This window comes from Halichoerus grypus, chromosome 7, assembly GCF_964656455.1.
Source record: "Halichoerus grypus chromosome 7, mHalGry1.hap1.1, whole genome shotgun sequence".
NCBI classification, from domain to species: domain Eukaryota; kingdom Metazoa; phylum Chordata; class Mammalia; order Carnivora; family Phocidae; genus Halichoerus; species Halichoerus grypus.
In genome coordinates, this window is record NC_135718.1 from 31,679,754 (window position 1) to 31,705,934 (window position 26,181).

At 36.1% G+C, this 26,181-nt stretch overlaps 1 protein-coding gene across 2 annotated transcripts in view; it reads right to left on the bottom strand.

Annotated features, from left to right (window-relative positions):
- Positions 1–26,181, bottom strand: part of CC2D2B (coiled-coil and C2 domain containing 2B) — a 92,874-nt gene that overhangs the window by 53,897 nt on the left and 12,796 nt on the right. The window contains exons 7-17 of one of the 2 annotated variants that reach the window (XM_036111641.2): positions 24,977–25,175; positions 24,537–24,673; positions 24,307–24,435; positions 15,875–16,084; positions 13,200–13,297; positions 8,870–9,010; positions 7,462–7,570; positions 7,146–7,264; positions 4,457–4,634; positions 2,228–2,378; positions 857–1,004 (exon numbers count right to left, since the gene is read on the bottom strand). In XM_036111641.2, the coding sequence (XP_035967534.2) occupies positions 857–1,004; positions 2,228–2,378; positions 4,457–4,634; positions 7,146–7,264; positions 7,462–7,570; positions 8,870–9,010; positions 13,200–13,297; positions 15,875–16,084; positions 24,307–24,435; positions 24,537–24,673; positions 24,977–25,175 (1,619 nt within the window). Of the gene's footprint in view, positions 1–856; positions 1,005–2,227; positions 2,379–4,456; positions 4,635–7,145; positions 7,265–7,461; positions 7,571–8,869; positions 9,011–13,199; positions 13,298–15,874; positions 16,085–21,984; positions 23,123–24,306; positions 24,674–24,976; positions 25,176–26,181 lie in introns of those variants that run through there. The other variant, XR_013449667.1, reaches the window with a different exon arrangement.

A 26,181-nucleotide genomic window follows, 5' to 3' on the forward strand; every position in this document is an offset into this window, starting at 1 on the left:
CTCTAAAACCCTGTTTGTTTCTCAGAGTCCATAGTCTCTCATGGTTCATCTCTCCCTCCAATTCCCCCCCCCTTCATTTTTCCCTTCCTTCTCCTAATGTCCTCCATGTTATTCCTTATGTTCCACAAATAAGTGAAACCATATGATAATTGACTTTCTCTGCTTGACTTATTTCACTTAGCATAATCTCCAGTCCCATCCATGTTGATGTAAAAGTTGGGTATTCATCCTTTCTGATGGCTGAGTAATACTCCATTGTATATATGGACCACATCAAAAAATATGTGTTTAGATGGGGAGGGAGAACCATCTTTTTGTTATCATCATTCTTTAATTTTTAAATGATGGAATCTACTTAGCCCTTTATATTTACTGTTTTATTCAAACACAGCACAATATATAAACCAGTATTACCATTTTTATAGATTTTTACTGTACTTAATTCTAGTAATCCTACTTGTGGTATGCTCTAGAAATTAATCCCAAGTTCTCTAAGAAGTCCTAGGGCATAGAGTAAGATTTCTAGGATTTTTCTTCTAGCAAATTGATAATGCATAAATGATTCTTTCATAATCCAGAATGGTTGGGAGATACAAAGGATCCAGAAATAAAATCCTTGGGAGTCTCGGCCTCTGCCTGCAAGAGCTATGGAACCACTTCTCCCATCATCCATGTAACTATAAACCTAAGCATTGAAGAGATACATTCACTTACATGTAAATCCAAATGAAAATAAATAGTCCAAATCAACTAGACTGCTCTTACCACTGCTAGAGTTTTCCCTTTTACAGACACAGCTTCTGTGTGATGGTTTGCTGAGGACTGGCATTATTTTTCAAGCATAAAAATTTATTACCTGCAGTAAGCAGATCTTAATGACTGTGACATGGGTGTCCGAGGAATACCATTTTCATCTAAAGCCCACGATAGAGAGTAGCTCAGTTTTCCTGACGTCAAAAGACAAAGTTCCTCAGTTCCATTTCCCTCAAGAAGAAAAGGTACATCTGTTTATAAAAAGCATTAAAACATGAATTTTTAATAAGGCATAGAATGTGACACATTGTAGATTTTTTCTCCCTGACTTTACTTGTGAAACCCCAGGCTGTTCTGTGGTGACCTCAGGCTCTAATCTCAAAACTCTCTCTCATTTTCCATCTATGGTACCTCAAGGCAGACCACTTCAAACAGACTACAAAACAGAGAGGAAAATACTGATCTGAAGACCTAGGGATGGACACCTCTATGATGCTCTTCTTACTACTAGAAGCTTTTTTAACCATTCTTTCTGGAAGTGGCTTCCAGCAGGAAAGGACTGCTGGCTGCAGAACTAGGGGCAAACCAGCTACTACTCTGTCCTCTTTCCCTATCGTCCTGAGTCTTCCCCCTCTATCCATTTTCTTTCTTAATCTCCAGAGAGCTTAACAATACTCCTCGAAACTTCTGCTGAGTTCCTGGGGCTCCTTAAATTTTTTGCCCTAAGTCTTTTCTCCTGGGTTCCCACAACCCTATTTTCTCGCTTCAGCTGGACTAAGCAAACTACATTCCTGTCTTATTCCTGCCCTTCTCAGGCTTTTTTGCCTACTTATTTCCTTCTCTCTCCTCATTGCTCATTTGTTCATACTTCCTTTTCACTTGTTCATACACAAGCAGCTGTGAAACTCCTATTTAGGAAGGTGAAAGAAGGTATCTGGGGGAGAAGGAGAGGAATGGAAGTGTTCTCACACACATGCTAACTTGAATTTCATTGCATGAGGAGTGAAATCAATTGAAAGACAAGTGAACAGAAACATGCCTTCTTCCTTCTCTCCTTTTCTCTTTTTCTTTCACTCCTCCTCTACCTCCCTTCTCTATTCAGCTCAAAGATGCATCAAAACGTCCCATCCCGTCCCATCCCAGAGCATCTTTGGGCTTCGCTAAAGGACAGGCAGAAGCAGAGCAGTCTCTCTACTCAGAAGCAGAGCTCCTGTTCCAGAGAGTGTAGTGCTCTTATCTCAGGTGATTTAGGAAAAGCACAGGTGCCAATTCCAAATTTTAGATTTCCCAAAGATCTGATTCAAGACAGTTTTAAAAATGTTAGTTTAACATCTGAAAGGAGAATTTAATACACTTTAAACCTAATACTGTAAACACAATGCTCTTTACTCACATAAATGACCCAGGGTTAGGTATGACATGGAACTCATGAAGAGAATGAAGGTGGGGAGGGGGACATGTTAAATAAACTTACTGCTTCCTACTTCTCCATAAGCAGGTATGACCAGCTCATCAGAGCTAAACTCTACATATTCCAAAACAGTTTTGCTTTTCAACTCTGTGTTGTTAGGTAAAGGTAAATATAGTTTTGCCAGTAAGCTTGTCCTTTTACTTATCTCATAAACCTAAATATAAAAGAAATGGTTGATAGGTCACTGAACGTACAAAATGGGGGGGAGCTAAAATGAGAACCCTCAATTAACACATTTTTATTGCTTTTTAAAAATACTAGCATATAAAATAGGTATTTTTCTAGAGCATTTCATCCACATGATTATGAGAAAGGAGATAATCCTAAGTCCTTAAAAATATAATGCCTTTTACTGGTTTCAAAGAAAATAAGTTGAATTAAAGGATAACAAATATATTCTGAGCATATAGGTACATATAACACAATACCCAAAAAACTTACTTTTGTATAGCACTTTTAAAGTTCTTTATCTCATTTAAGCCTGATAAAAATGATTAGGAAATAGGTATTACTTCTCTAATTTTATAAATGAAGAAATTGAGTCTCTATATGAAACTACATTCATAGAAATTCAGGTTGAATTGTTTAGGAAAAGGGGAGATTCATTGGCTCATAGAATCAGAGGAGAAGTTAAACAAGCCGTGGGAGGCAGGGGAGGGAGAAAGAGTCCCGGAAGAAGGAGTAAGGGAGGGGCTGAGTAGACAGCTCCATAGATGTCTACTGGATACTAAACCCAGGTCTTCTGATTCTGTATGCTGTTCTTTCAACTACCATTCCATCAAATCCAGTCAAATCTGGTTTCTGGGACCGCAGGGCTGGAGGCCCAATCCTGGATAGTAAATGTAAAGGTAGAGAATTCCACCTCCGTAAGTGAAGTCTCCTGGGAGAGCCTTGTCCCCTGATGGCAGCTCTCAAAACCATTGTGTGGCTGGAATGGAGTGTCAAGAATGAAAATGGGCCTTGTAAGTGGGAGAACTAGAATGTTCAAAAGCTCAGAAGCAGGTAATTGCAAGGATGTATGGGGAAAAAAAGTCAAGCAGTTCAGTTTGGCTAAAGTGAAAAATGAATAAAGAGGAATGATAAGGAGTAAATTCAAAACGTAGGTCAGAATCTGTTAGGTTAGGGCATATAGATTTATTTTGTAATTTCTGCAGTTGCTCATGGTGTACTTTATCCCTAGCTAGATTCCTTTCTTTCCCTGCCTCTTAGTTTGCTACGATCATGTTCTAAGTGGTAGGATGATGAAGGATTCAAAATACACATTTGTCTCCTTGGAGTTAAGGCAAGTTTTATACTTCAAGTGGTTGGATTATTACATCACAATTTATTTTAGGTACAACAGGAAAGTATATTCAGTATATTTTTTAAATAGGAATTTCAACAGAGGCACATTGTAAGATGACAGAAACTTGATAGTATACATGAACAAAATGAATGTAGCCTCTGATCAGGGATAGAAAAAAATTATTTTAGGTATTGTAAAAATACCTTTGATTTAGATTTGTAATTATAATTCTCTCCCTACTCCCCAAACCTCACTCTATCTTTATTCCCTCCTAACTTTCCTTTCAGGTCTAATTGCAAGTTTAGCCCCTATGTTAGCCATCAAGACTTCTTATCTAGACTCCTTTAATGTCTCTAATTTTTTTCCATTGTCCTATTTTTCCTTCCTTTAGTGCCGGGGTTCTTATGGTGGGGTCTTTTGATAGGGATCAGTAGTCTGTTACGTGTATGTTCTTTCATCAGATTCTTAAAGTGATACAAAACATAAATGAACAAATAGATGAATGAATGAATGAATGAATGAATGAATGAAATACACACATATATACATACAAATTCAGCAAGATACTGAAATCACTAAGTCAGGGCTGAGACAATTTGGAGAAATCATTCAACACTAACAATAGCTATGCTACACGTTATAGTTTAAATAACCCTCTTCCATCACACTAGCAAATGAACAGTAGTGCTGCACATCCAGGGTTGATAAGAATTTTAGCAGGAGAGAATGGAAGTATTTAGAACAACCACAAATCAAATAATTTTGTACTTGTAGCATAAAAGACTATTGCTGAGTTATAAATACATTATTTATAAGTATCTTGCCTACCCATATAGATCAGTCATCTCTAAATAGAAATTACTTGTCACATATAACAGTAACTAATGAGAAATTTAAAATTACAAATGGCATAAAATAAGATACAAAAGTAAATGACAATGGCATACCTCCAAGCAAATTGTTTCAGGCCAGTATATTAACTGAATATTGAAAATTTGCTGAAATATGACTTTAAAATCAAACTGAAGAGGAGATACTGAAGTGCAAGAAACCTGTTTATTGTTGTATAATATTTTAATAAAATACTTAAGCTTCTGAATTTTGGCTCTCCTCTTTTGTTCGTGCCTAAAAATTAAATAAATCTTTAAAGGATCCTTGAAAAACAAAATGGATACAAAATATTGTTCTTTTCAAAATACACCTAAGCATGTTAAAGTATGACCATTTTAGAGGACAAATGCTATCTTAAAGCCCAATAACGCTTGCCTATGTGTGGATAAAAGCCTCTCCTACTCTAATGTTTTTTTAAAGAAGATATTTACTCAAAAATAGAAAGAGAATTAATTTAGGTACTATAAATCACTCAGCAATTTATTTTACTAAATTGAAACTTAAAGAGATTCTGGCACTTACCCATCATAAGATGTCTTATAAAAGGAGAAAACTGAGGGACTTAGGAATGGGGGGGAGCTTGAATTTAAAATTTGAAAATATTTTCTAACTTCTAGAAGAAAGACACACTTTTAAAAGAAATATGCCATGTTTTCAATAACCTCACTGAGGTGGCTCTCAGTCAACAGGCTTGTTGTATCCTCTTTAAGGTCTTTAAAAATCCCTTTAGGCTTTAGGTTGTACACTCTTTTTCTCCAGGACATTCTTTCTCTAACCACAAAGATCAGAGAGGCAAGCCAGATTCCCCAGGGTTTCTATGAAACACTTGCTGGGAAATAAACTGATCCCTTAAGTGATATGAAACTCCTGAAGAGAGTCTTCTAGCCATTCATTCATTTGCTCATTCACCCAACATTTATTGAATACCTTCTCAGCTGCAAGGCAACTGACCTAATGATGTTTAGGACTTCTCTTTTTCAGAAAGATAAGCTTTAGGTTGAAACATAACATGCCCTTCTGTTCTCCACCCTAATTGTCCTAGGCATCCAGTATCTCCTGGCGCCCAAATCTGCCCACATTCTCTGTAACCTTTTCAGAGGGTTAGGAGACAAAAGATTACTTTTTTTTTCCCTTTTTAAAGATTTTATTTATCCATTTGACAGAGAGAAACACAGCGAGAGAGGGAACACAAGCAGGGGGAGTGGGAGAGGGAGAAGCAGGCTTCCTGCGGAGCAGGGAGCCCGATGCGGGGCTCAATCCCAAGACCCCAATATCACGACCCGAGCCGAAAGCAGACGCTTAATGACTGAGACACCCAGGCACCCCGAAAGATTACTTATTTTTCCTATCTCCCTGTTGGCCTCTTCTAACCATCTTCTCAATTAACTCTAAAGAAATATGTTAGGTACATTTCCCCTTTATGTTGCCCTCTGAAAGTAGTTTTAATAATGAGCTCATGAACTGATTATGAAAATTCATTAATTCAGGATTATATTTATCCTCAGGAAATCTTGCCTTTTTCATCACCTATAAACTCTTTATAATTCTTCTTTAATCCCTGTATTCCCTTCATCTCTATCCTTGCCATCAGTATATTCTTCTTTCCTAGAGAATCGATCCTTATTCAACCAGACATTTTAAATGGATAAAGACAGCAACGCCTCACAACAGCAATAACTTTGAAAAGACAGAACACATCCCATTTCCTTTTGCCTTGACTTCCACTAAGTTTTAACCTCCATTTATCTTCCTCCTTCTCTTACTTCTAACTTCCATTTTATGGCTCTTGTTTTCTTATCCTCATGTAGGTGGTCCTTTTGGATGCATGTCTCACATAATAATTATCTCAGGCACTCTTGGGAAGTAGGTGTAGAACAAACAAAGCTTTCCTCCACTGCTGTACTTTGCTGGTCAGAAAGAGAGCAGTGGTAATTGTGCTTTTGTGTCTGCCACTCTTTATGTCATTTTAAATGTAATCATCCATCCAATCATTTCATAAATATGAATATTTTGGGGGCATTTACTACCCTCCAACACTGTGCTAAATGATGCACATTCACAATACTCAAAGATGAATTGGTACAAAGTGTCCCATGGGACAGGGATGTCGAAAAGTTGGACTTAAGTTCCGTGTTCTAAGTTGTCATATCTTCTTTAAAGGAGATGAGATCCGTAGGCCCAGAGATGGGAGAAATGGGGATCTATATTAGATCTGTTTTTGCATGAAAGTCCTAGGAATAGGGAGAAAACAGCTCAAGGAAAAAGTCACAACTGGGAAGGAAAGAAGTTTGTGTCAAAGTAGAAAACTGCCCAGAGGATCCTCCAGATACAGAATACTTTTTATGAAAGCAAGAGGTCCCCTTAGTAAGCAAGGGCAACCACATAACCTTATTTTTTACAGTGGCTTTATATCCTACCTATCTATATCTGAACAAAAATTACTGCCATAGCAAAACAAAACAAAACAAAAAAACAATCATTAAACCAAACAGGTTTATGTCCTACCTCAGTCATGAATTAGAAGTGTGACCCTGGACAATTTACCCTTCCATAAGCACAAATTCCCCCATATCTAAGATGAGGATAATACCACAGAGCTATGGTTGCAATTAAATGTGCAAATGTATTTAAAAACTTAGTAAAGTGCCCAGCTATGGGACTCACTCAAGAAATCTAACACTATTATTAAAACAATACAATAAAGAGATACTATATAATGAAGAAATAATCCTTTAAAATGCTTACAGTGAACACTTGGATAAGTTTGTTAATTCTGCAGTGAAAGAGAGTTGTGGCATCAAGGTAATTGGCCTTATTCTTTTAATATCTGATTCTTCAAGTTCTGAAGCTAAATATGAGAAGCTCTAGAAGCCAAAATATAAATATTTAATATACAATGTAAGTTCATTGCTTAAGACAACCATTCTTAAAATTAAACTTTTATTTCTTATGGTCATTTTGTTGGGTAACTGTTACAAATACCAAGACTTCCTATTCTACCAAGCAATTAAATATTATAACCAGTTAAGAGGAGTTGAATGTTATTTTGCAATATAAATACCTCCTGTTTTTCCCCATTCTTAAATGCTTTTCCTTCAGTTTTCTTCTCAGTTTCAGACATTTCTAACAGTTCTTCTTGGTTTTGTTCATCACATTTATTCATTTTTATCCTAATTAATAATAAATATAATTATTTGAAGCAGAAATAGTGGAAGTATTTGAGATTTGTTACTGGTGTTGCTAACACACATATACACATACGACCAATCGCTTACAACAAACAATTCTACATCCCAAGGACGATCGTAGTGAGAATAAGAGTGAGTGGTGAGCAGGCACAGGTCCAGAGCTATGGTTCTGAACAAGCTTATGGCATCCATGGCTCTCCTTTTCTGCTCAGGGGTTCAGAATGCATGTGTGTATCAGACTCGTTTAAAGAAATGGAGGGAAGTAAGCAGGTTTACATGAATTCAGGACTCTACCATATAAAGTTTCATGCTGGGTAGGTTTAAAAATTGTCAGAAGCACTTTCGTTAAAAACCACTGCAGTGGGAAAAAAAGTCAACAAAGTAAACATCTTTCTTAATAGGCTGAAGTTACACTAATCTACAGTTTTGAAAAAAGACCATGGGTTGTGGGGAGGAAACCAGTTATTTCACTGAGTTCACAAACAGCTTAAGTGATTAACAAGTACAGTTTTTAATTGTAACCATCTTCTCCACTAACCATGTTTTTATGACTGTATGTTTCACCCAGAAGTATGATGGGTCTATGTGCAGCTTTATAAAAAGTGCCACACTGTTTTCAAATGGCTGTAGCATTTGCATTCCCATCAGCAATCAATGAGAGTTCCTGTTGCTCAATATCCTTGTCAGTATTTGTTATTGTCTTTTAAATTTCGTTTTGTTTTGGATTTTAGTCATTCTAAATGGTGTATGGTATATTCACATTGTGGTTTTATTTATTTATTTATTTATTTTATTTTAAGATTTTATTTATTTATCTGACAGAGACACAGCGAGAGAGGGAACACAAGCAGGGGGAGTGGCAGAGGGAGAAGCAGGCTTCCCGCAGAGCACAGAGCCCGATGTGGGGCTCGATCCCAGGACCCTGGGATCATGACCTGAGCTGAGCCGAAGGCAGACGCTTAATGACTGAGCCACCCAGGCACCCCTCACATTGTGGTTTTAATTTACATTTCTTTATTGACAGGATTTGATGCTGAACTTCTTCTCATGTTTGCATTTTCCATCCATATGCCTTCTTTAGTGATGTGTCTGTTCAGTTTTAAAAATTGAGTTGTCTTATTAAGTTATAAGAATTATTCATATATTCAAGGTACAGGTCCTTTGTTGACTACATTAAATAGCTGTCTAGCTTCTGGATTTTCTCCCAGTGACTGTGAATTCCCAGTTATTCGTGGGCAGTTCCTCAGGAGTCCTATCAGAACAAATAGACAAGCCACTCACCTTTGAAACTGTAACTTTACTGGGGTGCTTGTAAACCCTTGCCGTTGTCGAAGGGATTTTATTTGTTTCCAAGTCCGTAATATACTGTGTAATAGAGAGAAGTCTTTTCCCCTTTCTAAGTCATAGAGCTGTTTTGTATTACTACAACAATAAAGGTAGATCAAAAATACATTGGTGGATTAGAACTATAAATCATTAAAAATGGCCTAGGAGAATGTAACTAACTCTTCTGGATACCCCCACCTTATGATTTTTTTTTCATTTTACCCACATCTTGGTATAGCTACTGAAATTCCATTAATTAATTCCTTTATGACTTGAAGATTTTTCACTATTCAAAAGTGCTCTGCTAAAATCCAGACTTTTCCAGATGATCTGGTCATTCTGGAGTGTATTTATTATATTTTTTTCAGATTAACGACTGAAACCATTGCTTCAAATTTAGAGGTACTTTGCTGGATGGGGTAGTGATCATATTATTTGGATATTGAGGTAATATACTGTTTTAAAAGATGCTTATTCTGTTTCATGACTTTACAAACACACTATTAGTATGACAAATTACACTAATTGACTTTCTAATGTTAAATCATCCTTGCACTCCTGGAATGATCCCAACTTCACTGTATTTTTTGATAGAATTCTGCTTAGCATATCTGTAACTATGTTTATGAATGAAATTGGGTTGCAACAGTTTTTGTATTGTTATCAAGTTTTAATTTCAAGGATAAAACAACCTCAGAAATGAAGTTAAGAATGTGGCCTTTTTTTTTTTTTATTCTTTGAATTTGTGAAAATAGAAGTTATCTTTAAATCAGAGGCTCCCAACCTTTCCTATATCAGAATCACCAGAGGGCCTGCTGAACACAGATTGCCAAGCCCCACCCCCAGAATTTCAGATTCAGTAAGGCTGTGGTGGACCTGGTAATTTGCATTTTTAACAGGTTTCCAGATGAAGCTGATGCTGCTGGTCTGGGGAACCACATTTTGAGAATCACTGTTTTAAATGTTCTACAGAATCCTAATTTTGTCATCTGAACCTCAAGTTTTCTTTGCAGAAAGATTTCAAATTACCGATTTGATTTCTTTAACAATGATTGAACTACTTAGGGTTTTTCTTCTGCTGCTGCTTCTTCTTCTTCTTCTTCTTCTTTCACTTGTTGGATGTATGGGTATTTTTTTTAAGATTTTATTTATTTATTTTAGAGAGCGAGAAAGAGACAGCACAAGCGGGAGGAGCAGAGGGAGAGGGAGAGAGAATTCTCAAGCAGACTCCCCGCTGAGCGTAGAGCCCAACATGGGGCTCTATCTCATGACCCTAAGATCAAGACCTAAGCCAAGATCGAGAGTCAATGCTCAACTGACTGAGCCACCCGTGCACCCCAATTCTGGTTGTATTTTTGTACAGATTTGTCCTTTCCATGTAAATGTTCACATTCTTAGGCATGAAGTTTTTCAAAGTATACAGCATGGGTAATAATGTCCCCCTTTCCTTCCTGATATTGTATATTGTATATTTGTACTGTTTCTTTTCTTTTGTTTTTTTAAAAAAGATTTTATTTATTTGAGAGAGAGTGAGAGAGAGCACAAGCAGGGGGAGGGGCAGAGGAAGAGGGAGAAGCAGACTCCCCACCAAGCAGGGAGCCCGATGTAGGGCTCGATCCCAGGGCCCTGGGATCATGACCTGGGCTGAAGGCAGATGCTTAACCAATTGAACCGCCCAGGCACCCCATGCTGTTTCTTTTCTTGATCAGCTTTGCCAAAGTTTATCAATTTTTACCAAACAGTTGAGTTTACTGATTCTATCATAGCTCTCTTAATTTCTGCTCTTTATTTCCTTCTATTCTTTTTCCTAACTTAAGAATGCTTAGCTCATTAATTTTCAACCTTTCCTTTTTCTCTCATGTGTATTTAAATAAACAAATTTTCCTCTAAGTACTATTTTAACTGTACCACAAGTTTTCATATATATTAGTTTTTAATCAGTAAATTAAAAATCCTAATTATCAATATGATATCTTCTTTGAAAAATAGATTATTTAGACATGCATTTCTTAATTTCCAATCATATAGATTTCCTAGCTATACTTTTGTATTAGATTTCTTTCTGCATTGAATGATTTAAATCTGTTGAATATATTGAGACCTTGAGATTTATTGAAATAACAGAATATCAACTTTTGTAAATGTTCCCCATGTTCTTGAAGAGAGTGGCATTTTGCAGTTGTTGGGTACAACGTTCTCTAACTATATATTAAGTCAAGTTTATTCATCATGTTGTTCAAATCTTTTATATACATACTGAATTTTTTGGTCTACTTGTCCCATCATTTACTGAGAGGAGTGTGTAAATATTGCCCAGTATGTTTATGAATTTGTTATTTCTCCTTGCACTTCTATCAGTTTTGCTTTATTTATTTATTTTTTTTATTTATTTCTTCATAAGAGACAGAGAGAGAGGCAGAGGGAGAAGCAGGCTCCCCGCTGAGCAGGGAGCCTGATGCGGGACTTGATCCCAGGACCCTGGGATCATGACCTGAGCTGAAGGCAGACACTTAACCATCTGAGCCACCCAGGCACCCGCTTTATTTATTTTGAAGCCATTTTATTGTATGCATATATGTATATATGTGTATATGCATATATATGAATACATGTTAATTAAACTGCATCATTTTGATGTGGCCCTCTTTATATCTAGTAAAGCTTTTTGCCTTTAAAGATCTATTTTACCTTATATTGATATAGCTATGCCATCTTTATTTTGTCAGTGTTTGTGTGATTTTTTTTCCCATTATTTCTATTCTCTAACTTTTTATATCCTTATGATCTAGATAAGTCTCTTATAGATAACATATAACTGGATTTTGGTTTGGGATTTTTTTTCTCCTTTTAAAAATTTTGTTATTGAAGTATAGTTAGCACACAATGTTACATTAGTTTCAGGTGTACAACATAATGATTCTACAATTCTAGAAGTTATACTATGCTTACCCCAAGTATAGCTGTCACCATACAACACTAGTACAATACCATGGACTATATTCCCCATGCTTCACCTTTTCCCCGCATGACTTATTCATTCCATAACTAGATGCCTAGAACTCCCACTCCCCTTCACTCATCTTCCTCAACTCCCCACCCCCCTCCCCTCTGGCAACCACCGGTTTATTGTCTAGATTTATGGGTCTCTTTCTGCTTTTTGGTTCATTCATAAAATATTTTTTGTTCAATCATATTTTGTTCAATCATAAAATATATATATTTTAAAGATTTTATTTATTTATTTGACAGAGAGATAGCGAGAGAGGGAACACAAGCAGGGGGAGTGGGAGAGGGAGAAGCAGGCTTCCCACTGAGCAGAGAGCCCGATGCGGGGCTCGATCCCCATGACCTGAGCTGAAGGCAGATGCTTAACGACTGAGCCAATCAGGCGCTCCATTTATTTGTTTTGTTTTTAGAGTCCACATATAAGTGAAGTCGTGGTATTTGTGTTTCTCCATTAGACTTACTTCACTTAGCATAATACCCTCTAGGTCCATCCATGTTGTCACAAATGGCAAAATCTCATTCTTTTTTATGGCTGAGTAATATTCCATTCTGTATATATACCACATCTTATTTATTCACTCATCTAATGATGGACACTTAGGTTGCTTCCATATGGCTTTTTTAAAATTTTAATCCAGTCTATCAATCTAGACAAAAATGGAGCACTCAGCCCATTTAGATATATTTAGGTTTAACTCCATTTTCTTTTATGTTTTCTATTTGTCTCATCTGCTTCTATGTTCCTTTTTCTCTCTTTTCTTGCTTTCCTTTCGATTGTTTGAATATTTCTATATTGTCTCATTTTCCTCTTATATTGATTTGAGACATATATCTTTTTTCTTTTTTTTTTCAAAGATTTTATTTATTTATTTGACAGAGAGACGCAGCGAGAGAGGGAACACAAGCAGAGGGAGTGGGAGAGGGAGAAGCAGGCTTCCTGCTGAGCAGGGAGCCCGATGTGGGGCTCGATCCCAGGACCCTGGGATCATGACCTGAGCCAAAGGCAGATGCTTAACAACTGAGCCACCCAGGTGCCCCAACCTGTGGTTTTTTAAATCAATTGATATTAAAATTACAACTACTTTCATGTGACACTTCTATGAAATATTTTTACACAAAACTGGGTCTAAAGGAAAGGTTGGAGCCATTTCTGTAATTGCCTAAAGAGTAGGGACCTTCTCTTTTTCTTATTTTATATCCTCCATAGCAAGTGCAATACTCAGTTTAAAGAAGTTACTCGATAAATGCTTGATAAATACATTAATGGTCCCAAACCTACCTTATCTGCCAATAATAATCTTGTAAAGATTTTCTGGTCAGTTGGCTTATTTCCAAATTTTCGTTTGCTAATTTGGTAGCATCTGTCAGTGCTTTCAGCTACAACAAAGAAAAGAGCTTTTCGTATATTCCATTCACTGTTACTCGCACTCCAATTTCTCCAAAGGTCTAGGTGTGTGCAGCAGAAGCACAACTGTATAACTTTTTGTGTATTACTGTCTTATCTTCCAAAATATATTTCATATAAGCACCTTGGGGTAGAACTGAGAAGAGCCTCAATATCTAAGAAATAAACATTATACCTAGAACTTTCTAGGTAATCAGTTCCTCAATTAATGTAAAAAATGCGAGTCAATCAAGACGGCAGATTGAGCCCAGGAATCTACCTTATCTTTCCCCTAAAATCCCATGGTTACAGAAAAAATAGCTGTTTATCTGTCTTTATCCATATCCACTACCAACATTACATCCATATCTATACATGTATATTTATAACTGTGTTTATATCTATATCTGTCTATAAAAATGAATGCGTAACATAGGAAAATAAGAAAAAATAAAATCAAGAGAAAATGATATGCTGAGGAAAGCATAAGATAGAAATATCCTCAGAGAATGTCCATACAGAAATAAAACTGGAGGAACCTGTACCCTAAAACATATGTAGGAGAAATCTGTCATAGTTAGGAACAGTTTGTAGGAACTCCAAGACTAGAGTCAATTAATATAAACTTTTACTGGAAGAAATCAGAGAAGACCTCAACAAATAGGAAGACATACTATAGTTCTGAATGAGGGAACACAATTTTTATAAAGATAAAATTTCCTTCAAAATTAATATAATAATATAATGTAATCACAGTAAATATGGTAATAGAATTTTAAAAATAGAAGTTGACAGGCTAATTCTAAAGTTCATATGGACGATCAAATCTTTAAGAGCATACAAAAACATTCTAGAAAAAACGAGGAGTCCTTTGTTCTACTACATTATAATTTAATAATATAGTAATTAAAACAGGGCAGGACTAGGCCATATGTCAATGGAATAAATAGTCCTTAATCTATGTAAATATGTGAAGCCAGTTTATAATAAAGGCAGAATCTTAAATTAGTAGGAAATTATGATGTTTGGATATTAGGCTAACCTTTTGGGGGAAAGAAACTGAATTGGAGCCCAATCCACAAGACACAAATATAAACTCTAGACCGAATAAAAGCCTAGAAATTATACATACACACACATGTATATTATTAGAAGAATATATAAGAAGATAACTATAATTTTGGTCTTCTAGACACTACTGGTTGCCCTTGAAAGGTCATTTTTTTTTTTGCTTGGCAGAACCCCAATTTTGTTCAATTGCTTAATCATCTTCCACGTGTTTCAGAGGTAAACCCTGATTAGCCATTTGTAGCAATTTCATTCTTTTTGCTAGTGCTGGTTTAGGCATAATCATGTGATATAGTTCTAGCCAAAGAGACAGGAGGGGAAATCGCCCATACGTGGGGGAGAGGCTGAAGAGGGTTCTCAAAGCGAGATACTATGCATACTGTGTGTCTGGTCAGCATGCCTTGAACTGGAACAGCCAGTTAGTTCACCTGACAGGAGCTAACCAAGTCAATTTGCTGAAGATGAACATTAGAAAGAGAGGAAAAAAGCTAGGGTTGTTGATGATATTGTTGAGCCACCAAATCAGCCAACCCTAAAGTTGCCCTAACTTGGGACTTGTGATGTAGGAGGTAATACGTTTTCCTTATTGTTTAAAGCAATTGAGAGAGCGTTTTCTGTGAATTGCAACCAAAGGCATGCTGACTGATACACTTGGGGTAGAGAAGGTCTTAGGAAGCAAATGACAAAACCTAATATACACAAGGGAAAAGACTGAAAGATTTGATCTCAGAAAAATTTTAATGTTTGCCAACAGACACAAAAAATGAAACTAAAAAAGCAAGTAAATGAGAGGTACGAATTCATAAAAATAATCAGTGGGCACTCATTTGATTTCTTTTTTTCTTTTTTCTTTTTCCAAACTTTTATGTACCCTTTATGCTGTCATTGGATGACTGGGTTAATCATTCTCAGACCAAGACTTTTCACATTTTATATGAGATTCAAGATCTCTAATATTTTTTTTTAAGATTTTATTTATTTATTTGACAGAGAGAGAGACACAGGGAGAAAGGGAACAGGGGGAGTGGGAGAGGGAGAAGCAGGCTTCCCGCGGAGCAGGGAACCCGATGTGGGGCTTGATCCCAGGACCCTGAGATCATGACCCAAGCCGAAGGCAGACGCTTAACGACTGAGCCACCCAGGCGCCCCATCAAGATCTCTAATATTTTTACCAAAAATACTTTATTAGAAGACTTAAAACAACCATATGGCTCTTTTAATCTTTTCAAATACTCTTCTTGAATCATAGGACCAAGAATACCACTGATTAGTGAACCATTTGTAAGTACTAAATGTCCTGCAGGATATGTTTGAGGCTACCTCCCTGGCCAGTCAACACCCAGAGTTTCTTTTTAGAAAAACTGAAAGCAACTATTGTTCTAATTGGTTAAATATTTAAAATGCTAAGGGAATATGTTCTAGGATAGCTTGCTCTGTATTATTTGTTTTCCCTTTCGATATTAAATGTTCAGCTCTATAAATATAATGAAAGCCATTCTCACCTTCTCATAAAGCAGCTGAGATAAATTCTGTTGCTGTCTGTCCTGGAAACACTCATAAAGTTGAAGCAGCCTAGCACATAATACTTGTTCTTGATTGAAGAGAGGATGATGGCTGAATTGGAAACCCACAATGTTGAGATCTAATTGGTACATTTCCCTTTGACCTTCCATTTTGTTCCTAATAGAGCTTTCCAGATCAGGTTTCACTGCCTTTTAAAGAAAAATATGTACACAATGTTGATTCTTTCTTTTGAAATTATAAATTTCCTTGTAAAAGTAACACATTAATTGTAAGAAAATTAAGGGATATGGTGAGCGCTGTGAATTGTGTAAGACTGATGAATCACAGACCTGTACCCCTGAAACAAATAATACATTATATGTTAATAAGAAAAAGAAAGAAAGAAAATTAAGGGATATAGAAAGCAATAAACAATAATTTTATCCTTCCTTGAAATTGATTATGGCCCTTGATTTCATAAAATATATTTATATTACATCCACTTTAATCATCTTGCTATGAATTATTATCAGATACTTTACTGTTGTGTGCTGGTAGAGTTTAGACTTTCAAGTTATAAGCCCTGCAACGATTTCCTATAGCAACACTATGACAAATGGTGTTTAGATCTGTTGGGTCAATAGTTCCAACTATCTTATGGTCTAATAGTCATCTATGGGCCAGTGTTAAGTGGTAAACCCTTACTAAAACGCTGTTCCTATGTGAATATATTGGTAATCCCCTGGAAAATTCCTTGGAGGGGCTCGGACCCTCCAAGCAAGTGCTAAGGAGACCATCTTTCTTTATACATGAGACTGTCTCCACTTATAATACAAAAAATATAAATAATATAAGCACTCATTGAGTGTCTACTATATGCTAAGCATTTGGATATGTGTTAGCAATTGACAGATTGCCCCTAAATTAGTTGAAGTCTGTGGGCCTTAAATTATATACAAAATGATTCAATTATGTTTTAGTACCCTATTCTGAATTTAAGCACATTTGTTTGAATATGTATGTGACTTGTTTTTAGCGATATAATTTGAGACGGCTAATGGGTCACTTAGCATGTACAGTCTAGTTTATGAATGCCTAGCCACTCCCAGTAAGATCCATGACTGAATCCCCCTGAAAAAGAGAGCACAAGCCCTCTCTCTGTACCAGTCTGGTGTAATAGAACATGATTTCCTGTCTGTGCCATTGCTATTACAGCTGCTGTCACACTGAAAAACTGCTGTCCCACCTCTGCCTGGCATGGCAGATTCTCAAGGACAGCAGGTCACAGTATGATGCCTGCATTTCTCCCTCCCTACTCTCTCCTGAGCTAAGAATCTTCCCATTTTCTCACTGCTTTGAGGGAAGGCAAGAGAAGAGTCATAAAATTTGTTTTTGTTTCATCCTTACTTTATAAATTTCTATTCTCTACGGAAGGACCAACTCAGAGGGGAAAACCTGCTCTTGATTCCACTTATAGGATTTAGTCAATTGGTAGTAAAATGGTCATTTACCAGGCATAAACACCAACGAAATAAACAGTTTTGGTATTAAGCAACCAAATTATAAACTTTTAAAAATTAAAGTTCCTAAGCTAGAGAGGACTGTCTTATTGAGCAGATTCTGCACTGATCAGTTAAGTGAGGGGATTAAGTGAACTTCTAGAACTAAGTTAGACTAAAAGCACAAAGATCTAGGAATAATAAGTCAAAGGCCAGATAAACGCACAAAAACATCCAAGCTGATGACAAGTGTAAAATCTACGTAAACACATAAGAGAATGTTAGAAGAGGGAGTAAAGGGCATAGTCAAATGGTCAGGTAAAACTCACACAGGCAAATAAGACCTGGGGCAGAGGAACGTGGCAGAGGCAACCGCAAAGAGAGGACTTTGGTACTCGGGCAGCTCTTACCTGTGCTTCAGTCGCCTTTATATTTCATTTATTCTGGTGAGAAACCCCAAATGAGCCTTGCCTCTAAGGCTAGCTGGACAGAGTAACAAATGTGGAGAAGATAAAAGGGAAAAGCAGGCAGAAGCATTTGTCTGATGCAAATTCCAGAACATCGTCTGTTAAGGATGCTACAGAATGAATTTTAATACTCAGTTTAGATGCTTGGTGAGTGACATTTCCATTTATTTCCAAGTCTAAAAGTCCATGAAATACTGAAATTATGCTTGGATGAAGCCAGAACAGATGCACTTAAGGAAAAAGGTACTTGTTCAGCCCAGTGGTTTCTAGTTTGGGATTCTGGTGGTTACAAAGGTCAATCCGGATGGTGGTTAATATTTCTCCAAAAATTGTATATTTTGCATTTATTTGTTATCATTCATTCACAATTGTTCATTCATTCACGCATGCATGCATGCATTTATTCATTCATTCAACAAACTGCCATTGTTTCAAGGATCTCTCTCCCTAAGAATGGTCTCAGTTATATAATTTTGTTAGAATATCTGTGCTTTATCTTCAGCAAAATTTAGATGAAACATATTGTCACCATAAGGTATAAAAGTTATGCCACATAATAGCAAAGAACAAGATAAGATAAATACTAGGGATTTTCTCTCCTCCCTCTTTCATTCTTTTATTTTTATTTTTAATGGAGATGGGTGTTTTTTGTAACCAAACTGGAGAAAACAGAAAGATATTGCAATGTTGGGTGTGTATGTGTATTGGGGAGGGGGGGCTCATTTACAAAATGTCAGTGAATGTGTTATATTATAAATTAGGATGGGGCAGAGACATTGCCAGTTTCTCATGGTATGACAGGCACCATGCAAAAAATAATCTTTTCTAAGATTATGCCAGTCAACTGAGGTCTTTCTCTTCTAATGTATACTAGGACCATAAAAGTCGCATTACAGATAATATAAGCACTCATTGAGTGTCTACTATATGCTAAGCATTTGGATATGTGTTAGCAATTGAAAGAAAGAAAGAAAGAAAGAAAGAAAGAAAGAAAGAAAGAAAGAAAGAAAGACCCTACTCTGCAGTCAAGCAGTAAAGAGATTAGGAAAACAGAAGACATACAGACTGAGCCTTGACAGAACTGCAACCCAGCTGAAATCAGTTAAGTCCCTAATTGGATTAAAATGATTATCCCCACTCAATATGCCTAACAAAGCAAAGGACAGAACCTTTCTGAAAGAAAGTATCTTTAGAGCTTTTATAACTTTTCATATGTAATATTTGCAATACAATAGTCATCGACCATAATAAAAGACAAGTCTAAATGAGCAAAATGAAGAGGAAAAAAAAAATAAAAACAGACTCTCAGGAACCCAGATATTGTAGTTACTAGATATGGACTTTAAAGTGGCTATCATTAATGTGTTTTAAAAAACAGAGTAAAAGAGAAAATACATGAAAACATGGCATATTCTAGGAGGAAACTGGAATATATACATAAGAATCAAATGTCAAATCAACATTTTAAATTAAGAATTCATTAGACAGGTGATTCTGGGAATATGATGGCACTATAGTTTTAGATAGTCCCAAATCTCTACCATTAAAGCATGCAGAGCAACTAGATAGCAAAGCCAAAAATCCATGGACAAGATCCATAACAAAACTACATCTCCAAGAATCCTTTGTGAAACCCAAAATACAAGTGGATGGAGACAAACCACCAACAGTAGAAAGCTTGCATAGTGTTGGTGATTGTTTGGAAGAAATCAGAGAAGCAGTGAAGCATCTGAAGGTCCTGACAGCAGGAGAACCCCAAAGAGACAACAGTTAGTTGCTCATCAGAAAGTGCAGCATGCCAACTCAAAAACAGCAGCTAAAACTGGAAGAGGTTTTGTCTACTCCAACTGTGGGGAGTGCAAGGGCTTTTGGAGAGGACTAAAGGGGCTTAGAGGAACCTACTCCCTCAGAATTTTTAGGACAAGTCTTCACACTAAAGAGAAACTGCTAGGAGTGGAATAAAAATTGAGAAGGCCAGGGATCACAGAGATTAAGCGAAGAGAAGATACAAAAAAATATCCGGGAAGGGAAATACAGCCAAGAAATTTCAGAAATCCAGCCACTATATATTTTTAACACTACACAAAAACAACATAGTTCTGTGACATTATTAGAAAAGTTATCGGGGGGGCCTGGGTGGCTCAGTTGGTTAAGCGTCTGACTCTTTTTTTTTTTTTTTTAAAGATTTTATTTATTTATTTGACAGAGAGATAGCAAGAGCAGGAACACAAGCAGGGGGAGTGGGAGAGGGAGAAGCAGGCTTCCTGCCGAGCAGGGAGCCCGATGTGGCACTCGATCCCAGGACCCTGGGATCATGACCTGAGCCGAAGGCAGATGCTTAATGACTGAGCCATCCAGGCACCCAAAAGCTCTTGATTTCAGCTTAGGTCATGATCTCTGGGTCCTGGGATGGAGCCTTGCATCAGGCTCCCTGCTCAGCAGGGAGTCTGCTTGACATTCTCTCTCTCCATTTCCCTCTGCCCCTCCCCCTGTGTGCACGCTCTCTCTCAAATAAATGGATAAATCTTTAAAAAAAAAAAAGAAAGAAATAAGAAAAATGAATAGACAGCAAAAAAATATTCCCATAAAGTACAGCAGAAAGAAATCTAAAAAACAGATAAAAAAAATAGAAATGGGGGTGCCTGGGTGACTTAGATGGTTAAGTGTCTGCCTTTGGCTCCGGTCATGATCCCAGGGTCCTGGGATTGAGCCCCACACTGGGCTCCTGGCTCAGCGGGGAGCCTGCTTCTCCCTGTTCCTCTGCCTCTCCCCCTGCTCATGCTCTCTCTCTTTCTGTATCTCTGTGTCTCAAATGAATAAATAAAATATTTTTTAAAAAGTAGAAATGTACTGTCGAATGAGCTAAAAGACATTGAGAAAATTTTTATGACATTTAAGAACATAAATCAGAATTAGAAAAACTGAGAAATGAGGTGACAGAAAGTGACAGAAAGAATTAAAAATAAAAAATATTTTAGAAATTAAGCCTAAAATAGAAGGAGCACAAGGGCAAAGAAACACCACAAAAATGGACTTTTTCTTAAGGTGAAGAGGGGGAAATCTTTCTAAATAAAAAAGAAATGAATAAAGAGAAAGAATTCATTGGATGGATTTAGCAGGAGATAAAACAGAGCAGAAAATTAGATAAGTGAACTAGAAGACAGATCAAATAAAAAATATTCAGTCTAAAGGATCAGAGAGAAGACAAGGAATAAAAAATTAAAAATAAAAGCAAAATAAGACACAAGGGACATGTGTACTTAAAGTCCCAGAACAAAAAGAGGAGACCGAGGTATCAGACATATTTGCTAAGAAAATGACTGAGAATTTTTCTAAAACTGATGGATGACATGGAATCATACATTCAGGAAGTTCTAATACCCTAAAGCAGAATAAATATTGAAAAACTCACAGCTTAACACATTACAGTGGAAATTATTGAAAACCAAAGAGAAAAACTGAAAATGCAAATAAGACTTTAAGATGGCTTTTCAAAGGGTACCTGGGTGGCTCAGTTAAGTGTCTGACTCTTGATTTTACCTCAGGTCACGATCTCAGGATTGTGAGATCAAGCTCCATGTCTGATTCCGTTCAGAGAATAGATTTGCTTAAGATTCTCTCCTCCCTCTCCCTCAGCAGCCCCCCCTTAAATAAATAAATACTTTTTTAAAAAGATGGCTTTGCAATAGAAACAATGAGATTCAAAAGAGAGTGGAAAGCTCTCTTCAAAGTGCTAAAAGCAAAATAACATCCAATCTAGAACTCTAGACCTAACAAAAAATACCCCATCTCAGATTTTTATTTTATATATTTATTTTTTCTTCAGGGGTGTGCTAGAATTCTCCACTGGACTTGTGAACTTCCACAAAGGCACTCTTGTCCATGGGCGATTGTCAGAATCAGTGTACTTTGGGGAGGAAGACAACAGAAAACTCTTATTCTGCCATTATGATGATACCATTCTTTCTAGCTTTATTCTTCTTTATCAAGATTGTTTTGGCTATTCAGGGTCCTTTGTGGTTCCATATGAATTTTAAGATTGTTTTTCTGTTTCTTTGAAAAATACCATTGGGATTTTGATAGAGATTGCATTGAATTTGTAGACTGCTTTGGGTAGTATGGATATTTTAACAATATTAAGTTTTCCAATCCATGAACATGTGATTCTTTCCATGAGACAGTCTTTTATTTTTTTAAAGAAACTATAATTAAAAACAATCCCACAAATAAATTTCCAGGCCAAAATGGATTCATCAGTGAATTCTTCCAAACACTTAAGAAATAAATAACACCAATATTGTACAATTCTCCCCAGAGAAGAGAAAAAGAAAATATATTTTTCATACAATGGAGTTCTATATAGCAAGAAGATTAAGCAAATTATTATTGCATGCAGCAACATAGAATACCTACTCTATTATTACATTTATGTAAAACAGGCAAAGTAGCAGGTAAGAGTAATCTACAGTGGTAGAAGTTATAATAGTAGTTACCTTGAGGGGAAATAGTTACTGGAAAAGGACATGAGGGGGCCGTCTGGAATGCTGGTAATATTCTATCCTTGATCTCAATGGTGATTACACAGGTTTGTTGACTTCATGTAAATTGACCAAGCTAATATACTGGATATATTTATATTTCTGTATGTAAAGATAACTAAATGAACACATTGCTAATATCCCTCTCAGAGCCTTGGAAAGGGACTTCTGCAAAGTTAGGGACCCTAACCTTAAAATTCATTAGTTTCACAGCAAAACTGCCTCTGATTGAGGCAATGGCAATTCTCTTTTAGGTGTACTGATCTTAAGACACCAGATTAAGGGGCCCCTGAGTGGCTCAGTCGGTTGAGCATCCAACTCTTGGTTTTGGTTCAGGTCATGATCTCAGGGTCGTAAGAACAGAGCCCCACATCAGGCTCTGCACACAGTGGGGAGTCTGCTGGAGATTCTCTCTCTCTCTCTCTCCTGCTGCCCCTCCCCCCTCTAAAATAAATAAATCTTAAAAAAAAGACACCAGATTGAGCTTTCTAAAAGCAATTCTGTATATGCAATTGAGGATCAGGACAGAGATCTGGGAAAGATACATGTTTGGGAGTCACCAGCAAGTACATGGTAGTAGCAGCCATGGAAGTTGGGATTATCAGGCAAAGAGCATGAAGAAAAAGAACATAAAAAGACCAAGGACCTAATTATACATCCTCATCATTGAGTTTCTTTGCTTCTGGTTGGGTAGAATTCTGCTCATCAAATGATCAGAAGTTCTGGTAGACAACTGTATATGTCTGTAATTTATAAAAGTGGGAAAATTAAAACTTAAATGCATTTTATATAGTAAAATGACAAAAGGTTTTCTTAGCAGCACAAAGTGTTGGTATATTTTTAGAAGGTCCTGAGAACAATTTATAAGCAGTATAAAGATATGAAAAACATATCACAATATAAGAAAAAATTTTTTGATTTCCTGAATTCTCTGGGAAAGAAATAGAAACTAGGGAAGAAAAGAGCATATATCATATATAAAGAAGATCCTTACATGTTACAGAAAGACAAGGAGACTCCTAAAACTATTAATCTCTTCAGTTGAGGGAGAGCCCTCATTTCCTCAGGCTGAGAAGTATCAACCTAAGTGCCCTTGCTATTAATATGTCCCTGCTATTGGAATATGCAAGAACTAACAGTAACAATTATAAAGAAGAAGCATTAACTACAGATGGAAGGCATATAATTACTGGGGAGAGCAGAAGTAACTCACAGGTTCAAAGCAACAGAGGGAATAAAGAATAACATCCTATAAGTACTTTTAGTAGGTATTTTTCCACTTTATATCTACTTACAGCCATATTTCTTATGTATGGAATGGTTAAGGCAAATGAATGGGCAATTGAGTTTTTGTACATAGTTCTGATTTAAATTTTTCAAGCCAATTTTTAAATATAACTATTTCTGTCTAAATATTTCTTCTCATTAGGTTAATGGACTGTTAATTTTCATAATGTCTTAGAATACATATAAACTTTGTTTCTTGATTATGAGTATAATATACATTCATTTTTGAAATTTAGAAAATAGAGAAAGAAAGAAAGAAGAAAATAAAATAATCCTATGTCCTACTATCCAGAGATAATTATTTGATATATTTTCCCACTCTTTTAATCTATCTACCCATATATGTATGTATTTATTCATTCACTGATTAATTCATTCATTATCTGTTTTATAAAATTAGGATCATATATGATTTGCATTCTGCTTTTTCACTTTGCATTTTGAGTATTTCCCATATCTCTGAATATTCTTCAAAAACATAATTTTAATGGCTATTTTACATTTCATCATAGTTTTGCCATTACATTACTAGATTTACTAATATCTTTACAGGGTGAATTAACACCAGAAACACATAAGTTATACCTGATATTATAAGAATTCTTCTAACCATAATCACAAATAAACTGTTGTTGGTTACCTTTCTGTATATGGTCTTTAGCGCTGGATTTAAAGATCCCTTGCTTGTGGTTAGCCTGAAATTCCATGACTGTCTAATGGGTGAAGGTAATGACATAATTTCTCCACTTTCTTCAAACCAACACTTTCCCTATCAAAAATATTCAAGAAATAGTGTAATAAAATATTTCACTAAAAACAAATGTCACATACTAGCAATGAGTGGTGTAACTTATTAGCTGGCGCACTTGCCTCTTCTAGGGTAAGCAGGCGATTTTCCATTTTGTTGCAGGTCTTTTTATGTATTTGTGGCTTTCTCTGAATATAGAATCCTTCATCTTCTAAAATGCGTGGAATCATATCTTTTGGCAGTTTACGCTGGTTGACCACTTAACAACAAAACCTAGATATTACTTTGAAGTCCAAATTATTAAACTGGTATTGACAAAACAAGGAAAAAAAGGTAACTATCATATACCCTACTACTAAAGTTTAGTAGGAAGTCTAAATATATATATATGATAAATGATTTCTTTTAACCAGTTTCCTTAAAGTCAGAGAAGATTTGAAGAACAAATAAAACTTTCTGTAATTTTAGATCAGTACTTTTTATCTATCCAACATACAAAGAAGCTATTATTCTATAATATGATTCATTAATGACTTAAATATTTTGTTGTAAAGAATTTTACCTGGAGAACTACTTGGTACAAAAATGTTTGCCTGTTGTTTTTTTATTTGTTCTTGATCATCTTCATATTCAGCAGCTTTTACTTCAAGTAAATCCAGGAAAATGATTTCCTCCATAAAATCTTCATCTTGGCCTTCAGCAAAATTTTGTAAATTATCACCAAGTGAAAAATGTTTGGGATAACTATCATTTACTGATCTCTGTTGAATACAAAAAGAAAAAAATAAGTAAATATGTTGTCCCCATGATTATATATAGATAAGTGAGATGGGACCTTACTGTGAATTGTCTTTCTGAGCCATGCCACCTAGTTCAAGTTCAAGCTGAAACTGTTATAATAAAATTTCATTGAACATAGGAAGAACTCATTTAAGGCTTAATAGTATACAGTATGATTTTTCTATAACCTTTCTTTGCAATTCACAATAAAGGACTAACTGAAATAGAACTACAGTTCAAGTCCCTCCTCGCCCATGGAAAATGACCTGAGATATTGGACTATGGCATTTCAACCACTGAGAATTCACAGTGTAAGGCAAAGCCCAGAGACATCAGGCCATGCAGTCTTAAACTGCATTTTTTTTTCACCATTCAGAAAGCAGTATTACCTAAAATTATATGGAGCAGTCATGCTGGTTTCTGGATGGTATGTATGTATTTATTTATTTATTTATTTATTTTAAAGATTTTATTTATTTATTTGAGAGAGAGAGAATGAGAGACAGAGAACACGAGAGGGAAGAGGGTCAGAGGGAGAAGCAGACCCCCTGCTGAGCAGGGAGCCCGATGTGGGACTCGATCCCGGGACTCCAGGATCATGACCTGAGCCGAAGGCAGTCGCTTAACCAACTGAGCCACCCAGGTGCCCTCTGGATGGTATTTAAAAGAAAAAAAAAAAGATTCAACATAGAAGTCTATGGCAGAGTTATTATAGTGAAATTCTGAAATATGATAGATACTATAAAAACTATAAACAATCTGAATATAGGTATCAAAACACATGTATTACTAAATATAAAAATGGATACTTTTATATCAGGATCAGAAATTCTATATGAGTCTCTTCACACACAAAAAAATCACCAATTTATTCTTTTTTTTTTTTTTTAAGATTTTATTTATTTATTTGACAGAGAGACACACAGCAAGTGAGGGAACACAAGCAGGGGGAGTGGGAGAGGGAGAAGCAGGCTTCCCACTGAGCAG